The sequence below is a fragment of the Cydia amplana genome, chromosome 3 (assembly GCF_948474715.1).
Source record: "Cydia amplana chromosome 3, ilCydAmpl1.1, whole genome shotgun sequence".
NCBI lineage: Eukaryota > Metazoa > Arthropoda > Insecta > Lepidoptera > Tortricidae > Cydia > Cydia amplana.
Window position 1 is genome coordinate 19,286,375 of NC_086071.1, and position 25,739 is coordinate 19,312,113.

The following is a 25,739-nucleotide window of genomic DNA, read 5'->3' on the forward strand; positions in this document are numbered from 1 at the left end:
TAACAAAAGTTAAAAGTTAAAAAAACTCATAACTCGAAAACTACGAAAAATCGGCTAACATACATGGGGTATATTCTGATAGCCCACGACGTGAGGAATCTAAAAAAAATGTTTGGACGTCAAGGTTTGGACCACCCTGTATAGTGGCAGAGGGGGTAGCGTTACTATGCTCAGTCTAGAGGATGTCTTGTCTGTGCAAACGCCACACTGCAGGCTAGCATGCACTGGGCCCAGGACAGAGTGGGTTCCTCAGCCATGAGGTTACGATAAGGAAGAGACCTTATTGTAAGTGCATAACCTTACCTTATCTTAACTGCTCTAAACTGCGTCTAGATGGTAATCACTAAAAAGCTGAAATATGATACACCACGCCTAAGCATGGGAGGGGTCGACATTGAAATGTCCTCGGAGATAAAGATACTCGGGTTGACCATTGACAACAAACTGACATTTAATGCCCATGTGTCCAACGTCTGTAAGAAAGCCGCAAACATCTACAAACAGTTGATAAGAGCAGCCCGCGTTAACTGGGGCTTAAGCCCAACGGTCATCCGCACAATATACACCACAGCAGTGGAGCCCGTGATTCTCTATGCTGCAGCGGCATGGGCACCAGCAGCCGAAAAACTTGAAGTCCGCAAAAAATTGAACGCAATACAGAGGGGATACGCACAAAAAATGTGCAAAGCCTATCGGACGGTATGTTTAAACTCGACGCTGATACTCACGGGGACGCTCCCTCTAGACCTCCGGGTTCTGGAAGCCGCGTCACTGTATGAAGCAAAGAGAGGAGCACCCAGTCACCAGCTGGCCGATAGGGAGACCGAACAGATGGCACCCAAAATACTGGCCCCGCACCCAGCAGAACAAACAGGGCTGCAGTTCGAAAACCTGGACGACGAGGAGCAGTACTTGCGTCACAGCGAATACGCTGTGCGCATATTCACAGATGGTAGTAAGATTGAGGGCAAAGTGGGAGCAGCGTTGTCGATATGGAACAACACAGCGGAAACCAGGGCCCTTAAGCTTACCCTATCACCTTACTGCACCGTTTACCAGGCAGAACTGCTGGCCATATGTAGGGCAACAGAAGTCGCACTCAAACACAAAGAGGTCACCTTTGGCATATACAGCGACTCAAGAGCGGCACTACAGACTGTAATTAATACAGGTTCCACTCACCCCCTCGCAGTCGAGGCCAGGAGCAACCTGAGAAGTTGCAGACTCCAGAATAAAACGATATCCCTATTCTGGATAAAGGCACATGCGGGGTTGGGCGGAAACGAGAGAGCCGACGAGCTAGCTAAGGACGCGGCCCTAAAACGAAAGAAAAAGCCGGAGTATGACAAATGCCCCATATCGCTTATAAAGCGGGCTATCCGTACCGAGACAATAAACGTATGGGACAAAAGGTACAAAACGGAAGAAACGGCTTCAGTAACAAAAATCTTTTTTCCAGATGCGACGACAGCTCACAAAACCGTGCGGAAACTCCACTTTGATGGAATAGTTACACAGCTGCTCACGGGACATGGGGGGTTCTCCTCATACTTGAGTCGATTCAAGTGCAAGGAGAGCCCATCATGCCTCTGTGAACCGGAGGCTGAAGAAACGATCCAGCATATAATTATTGAATGTCCCATCTTTGCTAAACTTCGATATGACACAGAACACCTTTTAGATGAAAAACTTAGCTTAGATAACCTGGCAAACATAATTAAAAGTAAAAAACGAGAATTATTCTTACAATACTGTAGACAAATAATAGTTAAGGTAATAAATAGAAATAAGGTAGCATAAGTAAGATATGATAAATACATATAGTGAAGTATATGCATACATATCATATAACAAACATAGAGTAAAAAATGTAAAAATAAAAAATAAAGAATGTAAACATAGAAAATAAGCCGATTTGTGAAAATAAAAATAAATGTAAATAAAGAATGTACCCCAACCCATAAACCCCTGATAGAACAGCAGTAACATATTATGGAACAATTACTAAAAATATAAAACTCCAGAATGTAAACAACCCGAGATTGTAAAACATAAAATATGTAAATAAAGAAGTACCAAATCCCCAAATTCCTGAAAGAATAGTATTAGAGTAGTAATAGAAAAGAGAAGAGAAAATGGCCTCATCCAGGCCTAAGTAAAGTAAATGGTCACGCAGACCTTAAGCAGCGAAAGACGATGAATGAAAGAAAGATAAAGTATGCAGAATGGAAGTGCGAGAAGAAAGCTAGCGAGAACTAGAATGAAAGAGTTAAAATAGATATTGCAAAAACTGGCTCCAATCATGTTGGAGGATAAGAAAAAAAAAAACTGCGTCTAGAGGATTCCTAGTCTATGGGCGTTTGTCACTAACGTTATTCTGTTCGCCCAACGTGTGGACCTTATTATAAGGTTGTTAATGACTAACCTTGCTGACTAGCATGTCGGTCTCGTCGAAGTGCCGGCCGAACATTTTGGGCGACTCGCCGGGTATGGGCTCGATCTTGATGCAGACTTCTTGGCCTTTCCGCGCCGTTTCTACTTGCTTGTGGTTGCTTTCTATAGATGTCACTATGCCCAGCTCCACGAACTAGGGAAATGGAAAATAAATCAGTATAGATATTCATAATATTCTTTATTGGATGGTATTTTTAGGGTTCCGTACCCAAAGGGTAAAAACGAGACCCTATTACCATAGAGAAAAAAATACATAGATTGCTGACTCCAAACATCAGTTTTGGTACCAAAAAGACTAATAATTTCAGTGTCTACATCTAGCATCGAGTAGCGGAACTATCAGTACTGCTACTTGACAATAGATGTAGCACCGACCGGAAAGTCTTATGTTGTTGAGATAAGACTTTCCGGTCGGTGTAGACACTGAAATTAATAGTCTTTTTGGTATCAAAACTGATGCATGGAGTGAGCACTCTTGTCTTACTATATTTCTCTATGCTATTACTAAGACTCCACTGTCCGTCTGTCTATCAGCAGGCTGTATCTCATGAACCGTGATAGCTAGACAGTTAAAATATTCACAGATGATGTATTTCTGCTGCCGCTATAAGAACAAATACTAAAAACAGAAATATAAGGGCTCCCATACAACAAACGTGATGTTTTGCCGTTTTTTGCGTAATAGAACCCTTTGTGCGCAAGTCCGACTCGCACTTGGCCGGTTTAAAAAAAATATCTCAATATTGCAGCAGTTTTTTCCGATTACTAGAGGTGAGTCTTTCGGCGTCTCAGAATTATACTTGGAAAAGTAGGGGTGGGAAAAGTCGCCATTAAATACCGCAATGTATTGAAATTTCATCAAAAACTTTGAAGAATAAATTAATCTATAGTGTCAAAGGACTGTCTCATTTCAAACATAGACAGAGAGAATCATAGTATCTTTGTCTTACACAAGTACTAGCCCCCAAAAGAAAAAGATGAGTATAGGTTTTTGAAGTGCAAATTTCTTTAGCGGCGCTGGGCACTTTTTGAGGTGGGGAAAAAATGATAAACTCGGGACAGCGTAAGGCGATCACGTGACCGTAAGGGGCGTAAGGCGATCACGTGACCGTAAGCCCTTTAAGGTGGCCACTCATAAATTAAATGGCATTTAAATCAATAAAGAAAAACTCAATGTTATTTGACATTTATGTTGCGGACTCCTTTTCAAGACTCTTTACCTATGTTCAAATAATTTGACGTTGTCGTGGCAGTATGTAAATAAACATGTCAATGAAAAAGTGTGATCTTATTTGAGAATGACAATGATATATAATAAATAAATAGAATACCTCCGCTAAACGTATGTATCGTTTTACCGGGCGTCGGTAACATAGTGAGGTGAGTTTTCGCTTCTATCGGCACTCCCGGAGTGCAACCGTTGTTGCTTGTTTTTGTTCTTATTTACTGACAATTTGTTTTGACCAACTATACTATTTTTAGGGTTCCGTACCCAAAGGGTAAAAACGGGACCCTATTACTAAGACTCCGCTGTCCGTCCGTCCGTCCGTCCGTCTGTCACCAGGCTGTATCTCACGAACCGTGACAGCTAGACAGTTGAAATTTTCACAGATGATGTATTTCTGTTGCCGCTATAACAACAAATACTAAAAACAGAATAAAATAAAGATTTAAGTGGGGCTCCCATACAACAAACGTGATTTATGACCGAAGTTAAGCAACGTCGGGCGGGGTCAGTACTTGGATGGGTGACCGTTTTTTTGCTTGTTTTTTTGTTGATGGTGCGGAACCCTCCGTGCGCGAGTCCGACTCGCACTTGGCCGGTTTTTTTGTTCTTATTTACTGACAATTTGTTTTGACCAACTATACTATTTTTTTTAATGACCTCTTGGCTGGGAACGCAGATCGGGGTCCCCTCCTTAACGATGCCCGCCTCGATCATCACCCCGCACACGATGGGGTCGCGCGAGTTGAACACGAACTGCGGCAATACCTGAACGGAAAAAAAAATCACTCAAAAATATATAAATATATACTCGGTCAACCAGATCTTGACAGTAGAAAAAGGCGGCAAATTTGAAAAATGTAGACGCGAAAGGATTTCGTCCCATAGAAAATTTGAATTTCGCGCCTTTTTTACTGACAAGATTTGGTTGACCAGCTATAATAAATTTAGATTAAGCTAAGTAGGTACTAAAGCACAAGAATATTTTAGTACATACTGAAATATGTTTTATAAGAAACTAGCGACCCGCCCCGGCTTGGCACGGGTTAACAAATTATACATAAACCTTCCTCTTGAATCACTATTTTTAAAAAAACCGCATCAAAATCCGTTGCGTAGTTTTAAAGATCTATACATACAGACAGACAGCGGGAAGCGACTTTGTTTTATACTATGAAGTGATAAACAGCTCAAAAAAATTTTTTCACTAAAATGTATGTTACAAACATTAACCCCCTTATTCATAAAACTTTACGGGCCTGATTTAGTTTTGTGTTTTATCCCTTTCTTACAAATACATAAGTCAAAATGACAGATAAGGACAAACGATTATTTAGCTAATTGAGGTTTATAGCGCGTTTATAAATAACGGGGTAAAAAGTAAAATTCTAATATAGTTGAGTAAAACGGTTGCAATGGTTGTATGAACCATGCATGAAATAAAGCACCAGAAGATTAACAGAGAAAAGTAGACAGCAGTTATTTTAATACACATTTTCTATTTTAAAACCCGTATAAAACTATAAAGAGTACACATGCTAGTGTTTGATATAAATTTCATAGTAGGAAAATCGTTTTGACAGTTCGAAAATAGAAACTAATTTGACTAGTCTAGTCAAATACCCTATTGTGAAGGTATGTTTACTTAAAAATAAAAATTATCACCAATATAATCGATAATATCGTTTCTTATTTGCATTGTCACAACCCTACCCTTCTAGTTTGAAAAAAAAAAATGTACCTATGCCAGTATGTAACTATGTATGTTTGTACGGGTCAAATCTTGCAAGTTAAATTTGACCCGCTTCCCGGTTTCCGATGAAGCTGAAAATTTGCATACACATGTAAATCGGGTGACAATGCAATATTATGGTACCATCGAGCTGATCTGATGATGGAGACAGGAGGTGGCCATTAGGGTGGAGCGTTGTTGTATGGGAAAAAATAAAAATTTGATTATCAATGTGGAACCGGTACTAAAAGTTGCAGTTTGTCATGTAGATTATAGTGATTATATCAAGTTTCAAAATAAACACTACTTTTAGCCCTCTACCCAGCCGCTAAAGAAATTAATAAAGGTAAATTTTCATCAATTATTTAAATATACTATTTCACTAATATGTGTACATTTTATTGAAATTATATAATACTTAATAAGCGTATAATAAGTTATTACCAAAAATTTTGTGCCTTTTTCAATATTTATGAAATAATAAAATTTCAAACTTTCATATTAAACAGCAATTTCATGCAAAACAAGGAAAGTGCTACAGTGTAAAAAAAATATATTAGTAATTTTTTTTAGACGTTCTTGTGGCAAAGTAACGGTGTTATTGATTACGAAAAGTATCATTTTACTGCAAAAAATGGGTTATTTATATGTTTAAATGAGCGTCAAATTTTGCCCTTCGGCGTCGCTTACGCCCTTTTTGGGTCATGTTCACACGTATGTTAGGCATATATTTACTTTTACTAGTAGTATTTTTATTATCTTATCACGTTCAAAATAGTTTTCACGGTTCTGTAATTAGTTGTAAACTCCAATTTGTGCACAGTATCCGGGTTAAAGGGCCTTTTCCATAAAACCTCGATTTACGTGGTTTTACCGTGTCATAAAAATATACGTTATAAACAAAAATAAGTATAGGAATCGAGTATATCTATAACAAAAAGATGTTATTTAATGAATAAAACTTGTTATAAAAAAATAAGCATAAATTAATTAAAAATATACATATATTGCTATATATAATCGAATAGTAGAGGGCTAAAAGTATATACCAATATTTTTTTTATTATTTTTCCCTTAAATAATAAAAAATTAGACATCCTTTTAGAGGGGTTCCATTGCTATATCCAAGAATTTTGGATTTCGCTCCACCCTAGTGGCCATAGGAACACTGTGATAAAAAAACGCAACCTAATTGTGTTTGGGGTTTTTAGAATTGTCTAGATGAGTATTAGTTGTCTGTGGAAAGAAAAGTACAGCGATAAAAGCTTGTACCAAAAATTATTTTTTTGCCAAAAACTTATTTAAGTCATAGAGAAAAAAATACATAGAGTGCTCACTCCATACATCAATTTTAGTACCAAAAAGACTAATAGCATCTAGCATCGAGTAGCAGAACTATCAGTACTGCTACTTGACAATAGATGTAGCCACCGACCGGAAAGTCTTATGCTGTTGAGATAAGACTTTCCGGTCGGTGCTACATCTATTGTCAAGTAGCAGTACTGATAGTTCCGCTACTCGATGCTAGATGTAGACACTGAAATTAATAGTCTGAACTGATGTATGGAGTGAGCACTCTATGTATTTTTTTATCTATGTTTAAGTTTAAAAAAATAGTATACCCTCATTTTGCACGGGAACACAGCTATATGCTTGAACTCTTCTCTCTTTTTCTGTTTCAGTTCTTCCCTATAAGATATGAATTTGTCGAACAGGTGGTAAATTATGTCGGCGGCGAATATCTTCACGCCGAGGTTGTCCGCCATTTCTTGTGCGTCGCGTTCGATCTATCAAAGGGATTTGAACGTTATATACAGGCAGTTAGAGATCATATTTAAATCTAGCAGAATGACAATGTCATCCGCCATTTCTTGAGCGTCGCGTTCGATCTGTCAAAGGGATTTAAACGTTATATGCAGGCAGTTAGAGTTGATATTTAAATAGCAGAATGACAATGTCGTCAGCCATTTCTTGCGAATCGGATTCTATCTGAGGAGGTCAAAGGAATTTGAACCTTATGTGCTGTAATTAGATTTCTTATTTAAATAGCAACAAGAGGGATATGAAGTATTGGACAATTCAAAGGAATATGAATCTTTTATACAGTAGTTACGGTTCTTAATTCAATGACAGCAGTACACAACATATAAGTACTTCTCGTAAAGTCACTGAGTCATGTTTTTTGCAACGATAGCACTCGTTACAAGTAGAACAGGAACTGCAAACTTTATAAATGAGTTCATTCATAATATGGGTATGCACTTTTGCAGCCTATCCTATATACATGAGATATATATGATGTATATTATTTATTAGACCAGTATCATACCTTAACATCGAAAGCCAGAATGGTCGCCCACTGTGAGTCGTGTTCCAACATGGCGGATGCCTTCATGACGTCACGCTTTACCACCGGTCCTATTCTGATGGCCGAGTACTGCAAAAATAAAAACAACCTTAGTGCATAAAATTGGTTTTAGTGTAATTCTTATTCAGAAACGAAATATACCAAAACTTTGTGTTATAAGGGTTAAAAAAACTCTCCACACCAACGCGAGGAAAGTACAAATTGTAAAACATTACACATCGAATCCCAATAAGTGCTAATTTCATTAAAATTTTGTATTAAAATACTTTGCACTTTAGAAAATAAAATGCAACTTTGCTATTCGTTTTTGAAGAATAGTGGTAAAAGTTAAAACATATAACAGGTATCTTGCTGGTCCTTAAGAACTCCAGAAGGGCGTCTAGCAAGCCGAGAGTGGAAGCTTGCACGTACACTCCGCGCTCAGACAGCTTTATCGAAGATAGAGCGAGACTCTACATATGACTCTACATGCACTACAGGGTTGGTGTTTAACGAGGGTCCCGATACCGGGTCGGTGGTACTTACAGGTATCTTGCTGGTCCTTAAGAACTCTAGCAGCGCCTCTAGCGAGCCGAGAGTGGAGGCTTGTACATACACGCCTCGCTCAGACAGCTTTATCGACGATAGAGCGGATTTCAGTTCGCGCGCTACTTCTTCTCTGTAAGAAAATATATAAATAAAATTAAAACAATAAATACAACGCTAAACCAACTTGCTAAGTATGCGCCGTTCAAAGTGAACTTTAAAATAACATTATAGCTAAAAATAAGTTTTTGGCAAAAACATTTTTTTTGTACAAGCTTTTATCGCTGACTGTACTTTTCTTTCCACAGACAACTAATACTCATCGAGACAATTCTAAAATCTCCAAACACAATTAGGTTGCGTTGTTTTATCACAGAGTTCCTATGGCCACCTCTTGTCTCCATCATCAGATCAGCTCCATGGTACCAGAATCTAGGGGTTCAGCATTCTAAATCCCGGTTCAACCGGACATCGGGCCCACCTCTATTTATTTATTCTAATTCTATTTATTTGAAATTTAAATCAAAATCAATCTTATATATTAATTTTAATCTGTATCTTGCTCGCATAATTCCAAACAAACATGGTACAGTCGTCATCAGATATATCGGAGCGGCCAAGGTGCTCACAAATATCTGACGTGCCTTTATTGTCAAGACGCTAGTGCGTCGATATTAAACTTTCGTGAGACGTATTTTAAACGGTTTCACTCACTTGAATTTTTAGTCGCTAAAATTCAAGTGAGTGAAACCGTTGTCGTCTAAACGCTAGTGCGTGTTCAGATATTTTTGAGCACCTCGGCCGCTCCGATATATCTGATGGCGACTGTAAGTAATAGCTTACTTCAAAACGTCGATCTCATCCGGTTTCTGTGCCACGAGCAGATTCAACCCCGCGATGGCCTTCTCAAGCTCCTTGGCGGCTATTTTAACCCCCTGCGCGCCCACCACCTCCTTGTACTCCAAATACGCGTTCTGTTGACACAAATGCAATGAGGATTCACTGGCAAATGTTAACACAGATGGCGCTGCACAGGGTTCGAAGGGATAATTATCAATCATAGTTATCTTGATAATTATCGTGATTTTTACGCTTGATAATTATCGATTTGATAATAACGGTAATAAAATTGATAAAACATAGCAAAAGACGCCCCAATTATTTTTGAATATCAAATAATTCAAAGATAATAAATATAGCACCATTCATACCTGGGATAATTATCCGATAATTATCAAAGACTATAATTATCTGGATAATTTCGAACCGCCATCGCTGCAGTCGTTTAAAACAGCATGTCTTAACACTTGATTTAAACTTTCACGATTTTTACACATTATTAAATTTCAAATTGATTATCATACACATGGATCAGTTTGCCGCGACCAGTGTCGAAACGTCGGTAAATAAAGGTAATACAATAAATTTCGCGATAGACCCGTCTATAAATGTGAGTTAATATGTGTTCAAAACGCGAAAGTTTTAAATATTACACATACACATGGAATCCAGTCATTAGTAAATGTAAGCGGAAACGAATATCGACAGTCGAGAAATCGAATATCGTTAGTGTTGTGTGTCGACAGAGTGACATCCCTAGTGCGCAAAACGTTCAAGTTGATAAACCAAGACCAAGCTAGTGCGGGTAGTTCGAAAAACTCGCGCGGCTAGAAGATGTTGATGTCAACTTTAGCCAGTCTTCTCCGAGACCACGGTGATAACGCCGTCCTCGAAACGTCGGAGGTAAATTATAAAAGTAGGGTCTTAGTATTGGCTTCCCGAAGGGTTCCGTTTTCGTATTAAAATGACAGATCGGTCGGACAAACTGGGCAGTTGAACCGTCATTTTAGTATCTAGGATATAAGAAAAGGTACCTAGTAAAGGTAGTTATAGTCTATCAAGCTGGATATGTCAGTAGCAACGTAAATCTAACTAAAGTATGGTATCCATAGGAAACGAACAAAAAGCAGCAATGTACATCGAACAACGATGAAATGTAAACAAAACAGTTCCACAGGTAAGATATAAATGACATGCGATTTTCGAACAGCTCGAACGTAGTTGTTGCTAACCCGCGATTTTTCAAATTTGCCGCCTTTTTCTGCTGACAAGATTTGCTTGACCAAGTATAGTAGGTAAGGTATTACGTTTGTTAGTTACCTTGACTCTCAGTTCCTTCATAGGTTGCGGCATTAGTAGCGATCGGATCTGCGTCACAATAGGACCGTCTGTGCCCGCGAGAACCATAGTATCGCCTTCCCGAAGGGTTCCGTTAATGAGAATCGTGTCGATCGTCGTTCCGAGACCCGGGATCGCTTTCACCTAAAAAAAAGTAAATATTTTAGTTAGTACATATAACGATTTAGGCAAAGAGTTAACGAACTTTACGTAGATTGAAGAAATATGTTTAACCGTATTTTTACTAAATAATTTAATGTGCTAAACTTCTTAAAAATTGCTACATACCTACCTATATTTTACTTGATTGCTACTAGTCCATATAAAAAAAGCGGCCAAGTGCGAGTCGGACTCGCCCATGAAGGGTTCCGTATTTAGGCGATTTATGACGTATTAAAAAAAACTACTTACTAGATCTCGTTCAAACCAATTTTCGGTGGAAGTTTACATGGTAATGTACATCATATATTTTTTTTAGTTTTATCATTCTCTTATTTTAGAAGTTACAGGGGGGGGACGGGGACACACATTTTACCACTTTGGAAGTGTCTCTCGCGCAAACTATTCAGTTTAGAAAAAAAATATATTAGAAACCTCAATATCATTTTTGAAGACCTATCCATAGATACCCCACACGTATGGGTTTGATGAAAAAAAAATTATTGAGTTTCAGTTCGAAGTATGGGGAACCCCAAAAATTTATTGTTTTTTTTTCTATTTTTGTGTGAAAATCTTAATGCGGTTCACAGAATACATCTACTTACCAAGTTTCAACAGTATAGTTCTTATAGTTTCGGAGAAAAGTGGCTGTGACATACGGACGGACAGACAGACGGACAGACAGACAGACATGACGAATCTATAAGGGTTCCGTTTTTTGCCATTTGGCTACGGAACCCTAAAAAATCATCTCTCATAGGGACTATTATTTAAAAAAAAGCGAAGCGAAGCGAAGTCAGCTGTTACTTAAATCAGAGCTCGACTTTGTATTACATTTGAACGAATTAATCTTTGGTATTACAATAATAGTAGCTTTTACTAATGCGTGTTGGCAAATCATAGGTTTTACCGTACTTCGGGCTTTTTAAGTAACATATATAATCCGAAATGCCTTACCTCAAGCACTGTGGCTAACAGCTGCTGTGAGAACACTAGTCTCTTATGCAAGGGGCCTTCGCAAGCTTGCACTATCATCGCCAGAAGGTTGCCCATACCCTCGCCCGTCACAGCTGAAGTAGGGACCAAGGAAACATAAGAACGGGGGTCTGGGTTTTCGTAGAACAGCGCCGCGTTTAGACCCTGAAATAAAGAATACACTATCGAAACTGCTCACGAAATTTTAGGGGAATCTATTAAGAAATGCGACCTGTGGAGGACAGATATACGAAAGTATTTTTGGACAAGCTGGTGTGTGTTTTAAGTACACGTATAAATAAATAATAATACGAGTAAAATACCATAACAGTTTTTAAACTCTCGATTTCTGTGCAGAAAAAAGGGTCTTAACTGCTTCTTTCCTCAAAATGTATTAGCATCTTTCGTTTTTCCCTTTATATATGTGATATATCGTGAAAACATTACCTGTTCAGAAAACTCGATCTGTGTGTTGGTAGCCTGCATTTTCCATATATCTCGCACGTCAGGATACCTGATATTTAAAAATTACCTGTTCAGAAAACTGCAGCATAACATCCTTGCTTCGCTCCTCAAACTCAATCTGTGTGTTGGTAGCTGACATTTTCCATATATCTCGCACGTCAGGATACCTGATATTTAAAAATTACCTGTTCAGAAAACTGCAGCATAACATCCTTGCTTCGCTTCTCAAACTCGATCTGTGTGTTGGTAGCCTGCATTTTTCATATATCTCGCACGTCAGGATACCTGATATTTAAAAATTACCTGTTCAGAAAACTGCAGCATAACATCCTCGCTTCGCTTCTTAAATTCGATTTGTGTGTACTAGCTGACATTTTCCATATATCTCGCACGTCAGGATACCTGATATTTAAAAATTACCTGTTCAGAAAACTGCAGCATAACATCCTTGCTTCGCTTCTCAAACTCGATCTGTGTGTTGGTTGCCTGCATTTTCAATATATCTCGAACGTCTTTACGTTGAGCACTTTGCCAGTCGTATAGACGATCTATTTTATTGAGGGCTACTATGAAGGGAGTCTTCTTTTGTTTCAGTAGGTTTATGGACTCTATTGTTTGGGGCTCTAGACCGTGCATAATGTCGACCACCTGGAAAAATATTTAAGAATTGTTATTGTACTAGACACTTACTGGAACAATAAAGTGTAAAATACACAGTGATTGACCCTTTAAATCGGCGGTTCTCAAACTTTTTGGTGAGCGAAATCTTATCCTACAGGAAAGGCGAGCCAATACGTGTGGAGACAGGTCGGCTGCAAGAATCTGCCGCTTATTTCAGGTTGGAGCCTACTCGCTTTAGAATAGCGCCAACCCTCACATAGGATAAGTCGTACGAGGCGACTAAGTCCACAAACGAAGCAAGAAGCTATTTCGTCACAGGGGAGATCCTCTTAGCATTGGTTTACAATCCACCTAGGAGAAGGATACTCCAAAATAAAACCCGGAATGGATTTTCCGTAAGGCACTAGAATATCGCTGTATAAAATAAAGGGTTAAATATAATTAAACACTTACAAGAATAGCAATATCGCAGAGAGAAGAGCCTCTGTTCCTCAGATTGCTGAAGGACTCGTGGCCGGGCGTGTCTATGATGAGCAGGCCGGGAAGTTTGAAGGCAATCTCGTTGACCTGTTAGATAAAAATACCATTTAGAACCGTGTTAGGGCCACCCCCACACTAGCGTTTTTTGAGCGTCAGCGTCATGGATAATGGCGTCGCTGCGCAGTTACGCCAATGACGCCTGCAACTTCAGAGGTGTTACAGATGTAGTGTACAGTACATTATTGCAGAGGCCGGGAAAGGGCAATTCGTGGATGAGTTTCGATTTTGTCGGACGACGCGAAGCGGAGTCCGACAAAGAAAACGAATCCACGAATTGCTATTCCTGCTGAGGCATATATAGTGCTTTTCTCCAAACAAGCGAGAAAATAAGGTAAAATAATAATTATTTAAGCATCAAGCATGACTCAAATCAAACCTTCACATCAAAAATGTCAAAAACAATTTCCCTCTAAAATTAATTTTTAAAAGTTAAGGGCACAAACTTATTCTGCCATTCAGTACCATTCAATATTCGTTCATTCAATATAATTGTGCAATATAGTTGGTCAAACCAATTTGTCAGTCAGTAAGAACCAGGAAAACTATACCCATCCTTTTGTTTTGGGTGCTAGTACTAGTGTAAGATAAAGATAGTATGATACTCTCTGTCTATGTTTGAATGAGAAAGTCCTTTGACAAACTATAGAAACTTTATGTACATGGATGAGATCCTTAAAAAAATATAAAAATAATCTTTGATTTTATTAAGCAGTATTCGCACGATCATACACGAGCACAACGGTCTTGTAAGAACGAGACAAGTAAGGTCGTGTATCTTACTATCTCACTCTATCCTATACCTTGAAATGATAGCTGATCAGGTCGTGTAGACGCGGCTCGCGGCTATAATAATTGGCTGTTTGCGTTTTTTATTTTTAAAAAGTAAAAAACACTACAGTAACAAGTTATTACTGTAGTGTTTTTTTCATTCCCGTCCGCTAGAACAGGACAGCGATAGTTTGATTTTTTTAAATTAGAGTTTGACAATAACGTAGAACTTCCCGTACTATTTTTGCTACAATAAGGTGAACATTTCCGAGCATATTGGAGAAATAATTATTTTCCATCGTATTTTCACGGAAACGTACGGACGTGTCTTGCTATTTCAGTCAGTCTCGGTGCAAAAAGTACTGAGCTTGACTGAAGCAGCATGACAAATACGAACTTTTCCGAGAAAATATACGATGGAAAACAATTACGCACTACATCTGTAACTGTAACACCTCTGAAATTGCAGGCGTCTATAGGCTACGGTGACTGCTTACCATCAGGCGGGCCGTATGCTTGTTTGCTACCGATGTAGTTAACCATTTCTGAATCCAACCCGGTAATTTCGTTTGACTTTCAATAATAACTTGATACATATCGTATAATCATTGTGCAATTTTATTCGGCAATTTAAATATTTAAAAACCGGCCAAGTGACTCGCGTTCCAAGGGTTCCGATTCAACGGAGCCACGCCGTTTTGTCGCCTAAATAGTGTTTAGTTTTTTAAGTTTATATAAAATGCATATATATGTTAGTCTGTAAGGTATTTATAATATGGGCCTTGTTGCCTGATTTAAAATGTTAAATAAATAAATAAAAAAAAAAATTAAGTCCGACTCACGCTTGACTGCACATTTCTAATAGGTTTTCCTGTCATCTATAGGTAAAGAACTATTTTGTATATTTTTTTCAAAAGTTTAGACCCAGTAGTTTCGGAGATAAGGGGAGGGGGGGGGGCATTTTTTGACTATTTTCTTGAATAACTGCTGAACTATTAATCCTAAATATTATAAAAAATATATATTTGAGATTCTTATAATGAGCTCTTTCATTTGATATGTAACACGATATAGTTTGAAAGACTTAATTTTTTAATTTTCTCATTTACCCCCCAGAAATGGCCTCCATATTTAAAATTCATTTATTTACGTTACACGTCCATCTTTGGGTCCCAAACTTACATATGTGTGCCAAATTTCAACTTAATTGGTCCAGTATTTTCGGAGAAAATAGGCTGTGACAGACGGACGGACAGACAGACGCACGAGTGATCCTATTAGGGTTCCGTTTTTTCCTTTTGAGGTGCGGAACCCTAAAAATGAACAAGAGGCACAAAATACCCACATCCGTTCGCGAAAACACAATTGTAATTTCAGTGTTCATTAAAACATGCATGAGTTCAAATGTTTGGTGGTAACTGCAATTTTATTCACAATATACTGGAAATGTATTATAGTAAGTACAAAATTTCCTATTTTTAATTTGAACCTTGTTGTATAAGTAAATTGGGATGAATTTCATTTGTTTGAAAAAGCAATTATTAAATTAAAACAAGATGCTTATCGTGGGTTTACGTCCTTAATTTTAAGACGATTTGTATTATTCAGAGTCTACAGGTGATCCCTGAGCGAGCAACGGTGACGTATGTAAATGAGAAGTACATATACCCGAACGCAACCTTAAAAGTGAGAAGATATGGCAGGAAAAGTGGGTATTACGTCAACATAGAAGGAACGACCAAGATGGAGTTTGGCAACAACGTGTCAGTAAGTAAAGACATGAGGCATTCCGACTTTAAAAATCTGATCGTGAAAGGCTCCCTTATGGAAGTTACGCTCTCATTTTAAAACAGGGTTCGAAATTATCCAGACAATTATAGTCTCTGACAATTATCGCTATAATTATCCGATAAATATCGGATAATTATCCCACGTATATTAATTTTACTTGAACTCTTTGATAGTAAAAAATAATTATTGGGGCGTTTTTTATAGTTTAGGTTGAACATTTTAGGTTATTATCAAATTGATACGTAATTATCAGGCATAAAAATCACGATAATTATCAGGATAACTATAATTGATAATTATCCTTTCGAACCCTGTTTTAAAACGACATGCTAAAATGAAATGACATAAAACTTGGCATGAATGTTTACGTAACAAAGATATTTGTCTGGTACTAGTTGCTGTTGCTAAAAATTGTTATACAAAGAAAATAGAGCGAGAAGTTTAGTTTGTAAAACTTTTAGTCGCACTAATTTCTTTTTATTATATTTCTAGCAACGAAAACTAGTACTAGACATATCTTATCTTATTTTAATGTTAAGGTTAATTTCAGAGTATCGTTTTAAAAAGAGAGCGTGACCAGGCGTGGCATACTTCGCGATTTCGTCGCGTCGCTACAAGTACCTATAAGCACATGCGGCCCACACCAATTTTGGTGTCTAGCCGTAGTAGTTGCCGCGCAGCGCTACGGAACGGACGCCTGCTCGCGCTTGCGCCACCTAGTGGTTATATCTGTCGTAATAGACGCGTTTTGTTAGAGAGTGAATCTTCTGTACCTAGTACTATTATTTATTCTCTGGCGTAACTATGTTTGTTTGACAGCGGCAAGGTTTGTATCTATCTATCTAATACCTTTAAACGAGCAATTCTTGTATATGTCGGGATTGGAATCGTGGGCATATCATACTATCAGGAGCACATCAAGACCTTCAATCATGGATGACGAGCCCTCGTCAATGAAATACGTTATTCAACTCAGTCTTTACTGGATAAGACTGATTACAAATCATAGCACACGTTACACTTCTTATTCAAAGCAAACCAGTGGATTAGACCCAGGAACTGCCACAGACGTCATCTTCTCCCGTTCTTTCTAATCATGTTCCCATCTGAAGATTGATTGACAGCATAACTTTAATTGTTCTGGCTTCCATTTGTTTTTGATAGCGCACTCTATGACGCCTTGGCGGAACTGCGCCGAACGCCACTCAGGTGTACACATAACACCCTAGTTTGCTCTATTTGTCAAAGATTGCGTGATGAAACGCCTCTTCAAGGCGATAGATGGCACAATTCAGCCATTCTCCGACATATATTTATTTATTTATATACCTATATATTTCGGGGATATCGGAAACGGCTCTAACGATTTCAATGAAAATTGCTATATGGGGGTTTTCGGGGGCGAAAAATCGATCTAAAGGGTGGTCCAGAAATAGATGCCGTTTTTTGCAGCCGTTTATATGACTACGAGAATAAACAATTGGATTAAAATGTTCCTAATTTGCATTCCTGTAAATGAAATCATGAAAAAAATTATAATGAAACGTACCGAGCACGAATACCGAGCTAAGTCGATAATAGAATTTTACAGACGCTGTTCTAAAAATCGTGTACTGACTTTGCATCAATTTAGCAAGCAATATGTACCTGACCAGACCATCCGAAATGTGATCAAACGGTACGTAGACAAACGTAAAGTAGGATTCAAGCCACTTTCTGGTCTAAAACCGACTATTAACACGCCCAGGTTGCAAAGGAAAGTGTTAAAGAAGGCGAGATACAATCGTAGCAAATCTAACCGCGTCGCCTTACGAGAACTTGGCTTGACCCTGTCTACATATCGGCGAGTAAAGAAAGCAGCTGGGATTCGAAGCAGGAAGAAAAGACGCAGCCCCACATACAATCAAGGGCAGATCGATCGGTGTATAAAGGGTGCAGCTAAGCTTTACAAGGACAGCATTCCCAGCGGTCGAAATTTCTTCTACGTTTTAGATGATGAAATGTATGTACCGCTGGATCCGACTCCGACGCAAGTCCGACAAATACTACATATCAGAAGATGAACTAGATACACTAATAGCAGACACTTTTCTCTCGATTGGGAATAAGCCAGCATCCCAAAGATGCAGCGAATCTGGTAGTGGATTTCTAAGGACATTGCAATTAAATCTAGAAGTTCACTTTTCAGTTGATTCCGCTCCTGATACTGAAATGTGTTAAACAAGGTCATGTTGGGTTGTAATTTTTATTGCATATTTATTGTAAATAAAAGTAAAACTGAATATGTAATTAAATTTTTGTCACTTTATTTTAGTTACGTAGAAATTTACATATTTACAAACGGCCTCTATGTCTGGACCACCCTTTAGCTAGGTCTTATCTCTGGGAAAACGCGCAGATATTTACTCTTAAGTCTTAACACTAATTTCTTATGTATATCAGTTGCATTCAATTTTCTACGAGTTCCTTCACAACGAGTACAAGCGCAGCTTCGTAGAGATGAAGTTTGAAAGGATCTGTGACTCCATCAACAGGGACCCTTACCTTGGCAAGGCGTTTCAAATGATCGGCATGCCGTGTCCTTTACCACCGGTTAGTAGTAGTTATTTTGCCGGCCTAGTCCGGCAAGAGATATCCACCACATTTTATCTAATTCTGACGATTAAACAAAAACGGCCAAGTGCGAGTCGCGCTCCAAGGGTTCCGTAACATTAAGTCCACTCACGCTTCACTGGCTGCACATTTCTAAGAGGTTTTTCTGGCATCTATAGGTAAAGATTTTGTGTATTATTTCAACATTTTAAATTCAGTAGTTTCGGAGATAAAGGGGGGGGGGGGGGATTCGTCGGACAGACAGACAGACAGACGCACGAGTGATCCTATAAGGGTTCCGTTTTTTCCTTTTGAGATACGGAACCCTAAAAGTTTACGATACCTACGTATTTTTTGGTTCTGAAGAGTCTAAACTAAGTTTATTTAGTGTTTTTGTTCCCCAAGCGATGGGAACACACGACCCAGTTCGGGGCGCATCGATTGAGTCGCAGGGGTGAATGGAATGACGTCATAGAGAAATAGGGCGCTGCAAGCCGAATAGGGATGATGACACATGTTGAATTTTATAACAAAATCTAGTAAAATATATCTATTTTACTAGATTTTGTTATGCTATCGCAAATGAGCAATTTATCACAATAATGTGGATACTAAAATAAAATACGGAAATTTTACAAAAATACTATTGTCCGACCGAAGGTTCGGTTTCGGTTTCGGCCAGTTTCGGCCAAAAAATCATGTTTCAGCTGTAGTTTCGGTTTCGGCCAAAAAACGGCCGAACCTTTCGGCCGGGCCGAAACTTACGAAATGGTACTTCGGACAAAGACCAAAAGTTGGGGAACCTCATTGGTACGAGACGGGGTTTGTACCTTCGGATTGAAAGTCGCACGCTCTTATCGCTAGGCCACCAGCGCTTAAGGAAATACATAATAAGAAAACTATTTTAATAAAAATAAATGTGGATTATTTGTGTAGTAGGTATTACTCGTTAGCGGTTTAGGTATAAATGTTTACACATTGTGATTTAAATTTCAGATACATAAGTCAAAAAAATTAAGACATTAGAACCGTTTAATGGTGATATTAAGCAGGGCCGGATTAAGCATGTCGGGGTCCCCAGGCAGTGCAAGGTTTTGGGGCCCCCTACAGTTAATTCTGCATACAGCATGTTCTGTTGTTCAGTACAGGGAAATAAGTTTGCGTTTTTAATTTCAATCTTCAGGCGTTGGCCAAGTATCAGCGGGCCTACCGCGAACCACGTTCGACGTGTTACCTCCCTGTCACACTTACGTTCGTATTTACAAGTGCGACAAAGAGGCAACACGTCGAACGAGGTTCGCGGTAGGCCCTCAGCCCGCCCCATGTCGAACGACGTGTCTTTTTCGCTCTTATTCACTCACTTATTCAGTAATTTTCCTATCTACCTCTAATGGCAAATTTTAAACGAGGCTATAGCTACGCTCAACTAGTGCCGCAAATTTGATTTTCTCAATAGTTAATATTTTGCGAGGCTGAACAGCTGACTATTGATTAAAACGAAGAAAAAACCCTTGAAAGTGTCCCCAGTACAGTTTTTCATACGAATACTTGACCTTAGCCTCACTTTTTACCTCAATTTACCATTGGTTTGTGTTCCACATGTCCTCTACTTCAGCGCTTAGCCTTTGGCGTCGCTGCGCCATGCTCGGCCTGCGGTCTCGCTTTTTAATACAATAAAAGTTCGCCTCAATGGGGCATTTCGGACTTTTAGGCCCAGGTGAAGATCGGTACCCGGCCTTGCGATATTGTTAACGAAAAATTTCGCGCTCGCTGCGCTCGCGTTTTTGGTTGACCCTATATTTAGTGAATGAATAGAGTTAGACCAAGAAAATTCTGCAATGATTTTTGTAGCATACGCAGTGCAACTAGTGCAAATGTTATTTATACGTCATAATTTCATAGAAGTTTTGACGCTTAAAATAACACTTGCACTGCGTGTGTTATCAAAATCGTTGCAGAATTATCTTGGTCTAACTCTAGTAATTTTCATAAAAAACTGCTCAAGTAACATCAATTTCAAGGACATTGGGTCTTGACAGCCCCATAATATGTGTGTAAAAGCGGTTTTATGACATTTTTTCAACGATTTTAACAAGTCTACAAAAGTTTCGGTTTCGGTTTCGGCCGAAACTAGAGCCAAAGCCGAACATTCGGTTTCGGTTTCGGCAAAAAAACATGTTTCGGTCGGACACTAAAAAATACAGGATCTGAAAGTTTCAAAATTTAAGATTTTTTTTAACTCCCTAAAACGATAAAAGTAAGGGTACCATTCGATTCCTTACATTTTATCCAAAAAAAATATTGTATAGTACCTATATACGCAATATTTCACCGACAAAAACGCAATTTTCTTGTTTTGTCCATACTACAAGATGGGATCTCAGTAACCTTGACGTCATGTTCACTTAGCCTTTTGTGAGGGGAGTTTCGTGAGTGAAGTGGGACTGTCGGACTTTGATTATACATAATTTCTGACTTTTGTGTTGCTTTAATGCAATGGGTCCCATATAGACATTTGATCCTAAAAACAAACCCGACCGATTGATACCATTCAAATGAAAATTAGTCATGTAGCCTATTAGATTAACTAGAGAGGACGCCTCTGGCAATTAGGAGGTCTACCGAAACATATTTTTTTGGGCCAAATATGTAATTTTTTTATATATTTCAGGGCACACACAGGCTGATGAACATCACAGTGCCCGGGCAGGACTTCCCCAACGTGTGGCCCTTCGAGAAATGTAAAGTGGAGTTCACGCTGCTGCAGAACCAGAACAAGGAGACCATGGCCAGTGCGGACGTGTTTGTCTTGTTCAAACAAAAATTTAATCATAACTGATCTATTTTTAAAAAGTTGTCTAAGGTCAATGTGGCTAATTCCGTCATAGGGGCTATTGCTTCTAGTTTCAGCAAAGAGAATAGAGTGAATAGAGAGTTATAGTTTGTAGCTTTCTAATAGAGCCCGAAGGCTTATCCTATTGTCTATTGTTAAGTAAAACCGCTCGTGCCACGTGCCACAACCACCTGCAAAAAAATCGTTTGTTCACTTTACCCAGGTAATTTAATTACAACTCCTATGGAAATTGCAATAAGATTCAAAATGGACTAATGGATAAATATGTGTGTGGTCCGTTCAACTCAGTAACCGAAATACTGAGTGCCGGCGAGTCGAACGCTACAGAACCAGTCTAAAATGTGTCATCGAGATGCGTAACAAAGGCGCGTTATCGGAGAGCGCACCTACACTGGTTTTTTGAGCGTTGGACTAGCCCGCGCTCAGGTGCCTAATAGAATAATTAGGACCCTTTTTTGCAGGTAAGTAGCACGTGCGGTTTTACTGAACAATAGACAATAGGATAAGCCTTCGGGCTCTACTAGAAAGCTACACTATACTGTCATGGTAAATTATGTAGCCCCAGTACATTTACTGCCATCTTTTGACAAAAGATTAGAACTGTTAGAACGCCATTTGACTTTGACCCTTATTCTTTCACTGAGATGTGTTAAGTTGTTAAATATTGAAATTAACGCCATCGACCCGAATGCAGGCCAAAGTTCATGGCGCCATAGCTCGTAAATATTGCCCCATACCTTTGGCCTACTCCCGCGTTAATTTCAATATTTAACAAATTAACACATATCAGTAAAAGAATAAGGGTCAAAGTCAAATGGCGTTCTAACAGTTTTAATCTCTTGTCAAAAGATGGCAGTGAATTTACTGTGGCTACATAATGTACTTTGACAATCCGCCTCTATTTCAAATTCTCTTTGGTTTCAGCAATCCAAAGCAGATGGGTTTTTCTTACAATTAAAAAGCAAATAAATATACTATTGTGGACGGAATAGTCCTTAAGACGGAATTAGCCTCAATGTGGCTTACCTACCCTTCTTTTCAGATTTGGATTTTTTTATGTTATTTCTGCTGTGTTCACGCCGCTTCGCTGCGTATTTACCACTTATTTTAAAGTTTATTTAAATTTCGACCTTATTTCCACCGCACTAAGCACATAAGTATTTGCACTGTATCGAGCCGCACCCGCACCCAATCATAACTTAGTATCAGGATTTTTTAAATCTCTACCTATGTAACTTAGTAATATGTATGTTTAATTTAAGATCCTAGAGATAGTTTAATTTAAGACCCTAGAAGTACATAATTCGAAAATTGTATACCTACATGTTTATGATACTGACTATGTAAACAGCTCATTTAGACGGTGCGAAATTGCGGTATTAGATCGGTCGGCTGAATTGTTGTAACATCAATCGCACTAAAATCGCATGCGAAATCGTAGTATCTTCGCCTCGGCTAGTCTGTGGCCATGAGTAAGCCCATTTATAATAATAAAAAAAAAGAGTTCGCGCGCCGTCTAAATGACCCCTAAGTGTCTTGACATACATAGCTAGCTGTAAACTTATACTTGTGTTTGTTAGAATGAAGAATCACACTTGAATATCGCGTGATATGTATAATTAATAATTAGCCAATCACAGCCTCGCATCCTCACGACACATATCGGAGCCTTCAGCACTTGCTTTTTTTATTTTTTATTTTCTTTGCCTTTTTTTGCTACACAAGCCACATTACTCTAAGCCCCATAATATTGTATTTTTACAACTATATTAAACAGTATTATGCTATTTAATTTGTGGTTTGTCTTTCAAAACCCCATTCTCTAAAAACCCCTTGTTCCCTTGGCTACCACCAGTTTGGCACTGACATAAACGCTATAGAGAAAGTAACTTACTTTCTATGCATCTCGCTCGTACTCACATATAAGTGCAAGCGAGATGTATAAAAAGTAAATTACGTAGAAGTTAGCGTATATGTCACTTTTGACACTGTCAGTGACTCATGGTACGGGTACTGGAACACTCAGAATCACGAGCTCTTTCGAATATATTAGGAAAAAAAGTGTCCCTTAAGTTGAATTTGTACGGAACCCTCGGCGGGCGAGTCCCACTCACACTTACCTATCCGATTTTTAAAGAGTTGAGTCGCATAAAAACAAGTCTAGTTATTCAAATTCACACTCAAAAGGTTCGAGTCCATATCATGTATAGTGTGCAGGTAAAAGTATAGGTACAGTCACCTGCAATAATATATTACACAACGAAGGCCGCAAAAATATCTGACACGATCTTATTTGTAGAGCCACAAGAGTGTGTCACATATTTTTGCGGCCTTCGAAGAGTAGGTAACATATTATGGCAGACTGCAAAGTATTGTACAAACAACATGATATACCTGCAAAATGATTAGGTATTTGTACAGAACGATCTAAAAATAGTATCAATATTAGTAATAATGAGGGTATATTACACCAATCATTTAACATTCAGTATCAAAACAGGATACTTTATGTTATACCATATGAGCTAACCCAGCGGTCGGCAACCTGCGGCCCGCGAGCCTCCCTGGCTATTTTGTATGTAATATTGACAAACGACAATGACTGATAAAGTCATAAATATTAACAAAGTGCGGCCCGCGTTAACTTCGTTAACTACTATGTGGCCCTTGGCTGCCAAAAGGTTTATTACATTTTTTTAATGCCATCATTGTTAATCATTTTTATTTCCATTCCTTTAATATGCCGCTTTTAATTACCTATCTAAATTCTCTTCTCTTTCATAGTAGTGACACTGCTGACTCACCCCTTTAACATATGTGACGTTCCACGGCAAAAGGTACCTTATGGCACTTGGCGCTTACGTCGCATAGCGCCGCAATAATAATAGCGCGCGGCGGCGGAGCGGCGTTAATAACAGCGTAAGCGCCAAAGGCCATAAGGTACCTTTATCCGTGGGACGTCATATTTCGTTTGCTCCTTAATATTCTCAATAGACACATTAGTAGCGCCTATTTGTTGCGTGATACCGCCAGCTTCGCCATCTTGAACGTTGGTTCGGCGAAGTTTGTCCAGAATTTTCGTCTTTCCGATAACCTAATACTAAGATTGCTGTCTATCTAGTATCTACTCACCCCTTTAATGTTAAAGGGCGCCTTTAATGTTAAGGGGGTAAGGTGCGTATGTACTAGACATGTGTCTAGTTTGCTCCTTAATATTCTCAATAGGCACATTAGTAGCGCCTATTTGTTGCGTGATACCGCCAGCTTCGCCATCTTGGACGTTGGGTAAGCGAAGTTTGTCCAGAATTTTCGTCTTTCCGATAACCTAATACTAAGATTGCTGTCTATCTACTCACCCCTTTAACATGTCTAGTTTGCTCCTTAATATTCTCAATAGGCACATTAGTAGCGCCTATTTGTTGCCGCCAGCTTCGCCATCTTGGACGTTGGGTAGGCGAAGTTTGTTCAGAATTATCGTTTTTCCGATAACCTAATACTAAGATTGCTGACTGTTTACTCACCCCTTTAACATGTCTAGTTTGCTCCTTAAGAATATTATTCTCAATAGGCACATTAGTAGCGCCTATTTGTTGCGTAATGCCCCCAGCTTCGCCATCTTGTATGTTAGTTCTATGCAGTTTGTCCAGAATTTTCGTCTTTCCGATAACCTAACACTAAGATTGCTGACTATCTACTCACCCCTTTAACATGTCTAGTTTGCTCCTTAAGAATATTATTCTCAATAGGCACATTAGTAGCGCCTATTTGTTGCGTAATGCCCCCAGCTTCGCCATCTTGTATGTTAGTTCTATGCAGTTTGTCCAGAATTTTCGTCTTTCCGATAACCTAACACTAAGATTGCTGACTATCTACTCACCCCTTTAACATGTCTAGTTTGCTCCTTGATATTCTCAATAGGAACATTGGTAGCCCCGATCCGCTGAGTAATGCCCCCAGCTTTGCCATCTTGAACGTTGGTTCGGCGAACCAACCTAACCTAACCTAACCTAATACTAAGATTGCTGACTATCTACTCACCCCTTTAACATGACTAGTTTGCTCCTTAATATTCTCAATAGACACATTGGTAGCTCCTATCTGTTGTGTGATGCCCCCAGCTTCGCCATCTTGAACGTTGGTTCGGCGAAGTTTGTCCAGAATTTTCGTCTTTCCGATAACCTAATGCTAAGATTGCTGACTATCTAGTATCTACTCACCCCTTTAACATGTCTAGTTTGCTCCTTAATATTCTCAATAGGCACATTAGTAGCGCCTATTTGTTGCGTGATACCGCCAGCTTCGCCATCTTGGACGTTGGTTCGACGAAGTTTGTCCAGAATTTTCGTCTTTCCGATAACCTAATGCTAAGATTGCTGACTATCTAGTATCTACTCACCCCTTTAACATGTCTAGTTTGCTCCTTGATATTCTCAATAGGCACATTAGTAGCGCCTATTTGTTGCGTGATACCGCCAGCTTCGCCATCTTGGAC

General features: G+C 38.8%; 1 protein-coding gene across 1 annotated transcript in view; it reads right to left on the bottom strand.

Moving 5' to 3' along the window:
- Nucleotides 1-25,739, bottom strand: part of LOC134662830 (eukaryotic translation initiation factor 5B) — a 57,391-nt gene that overhangs the window by 23,180 nt on the left and 8,472 nt on the right. The window contains exons 8-17 of the mRNA XM_063519153.1: nt 13,156-13,269; nt 12,502-12,729; nt 11,599-11,781; nt 10,465-10,626; nt 9,148-9,278; nt 8,305-8,437; nt 7,741-7,848; nt 7,034-7,198; nt 4,340-4,447; nt 2,426-2,587 (exon numbers count right to left, since the gene is read on the bottom strand). Of these exons, the coding sequence (XP_063375223.1) occupies nt 2,426-2,587; nt 4,340-4,447; nt 7,034-7,198; nt 7,741-7,848; nt 8,305-8,437; nt 9,148-9,278; nt 10,465-10,626; nt 11,599-11,781; nt 12,502-12,729; nt 13,156-13,269 (1,494 nt within the window). The remainder of the gene's footprint in view (nt 1-2,425; nt 2,588-4,339; nt 4,448-7,033; nt 7,199-7,740; nt 7,849-8,304; nt 8,438-9,147; nt 9,279-10,464; nt 10,627-11,598; nt 11,782-12,501; nt 12,730-13,155; nt 13,270-25,739) is intronic.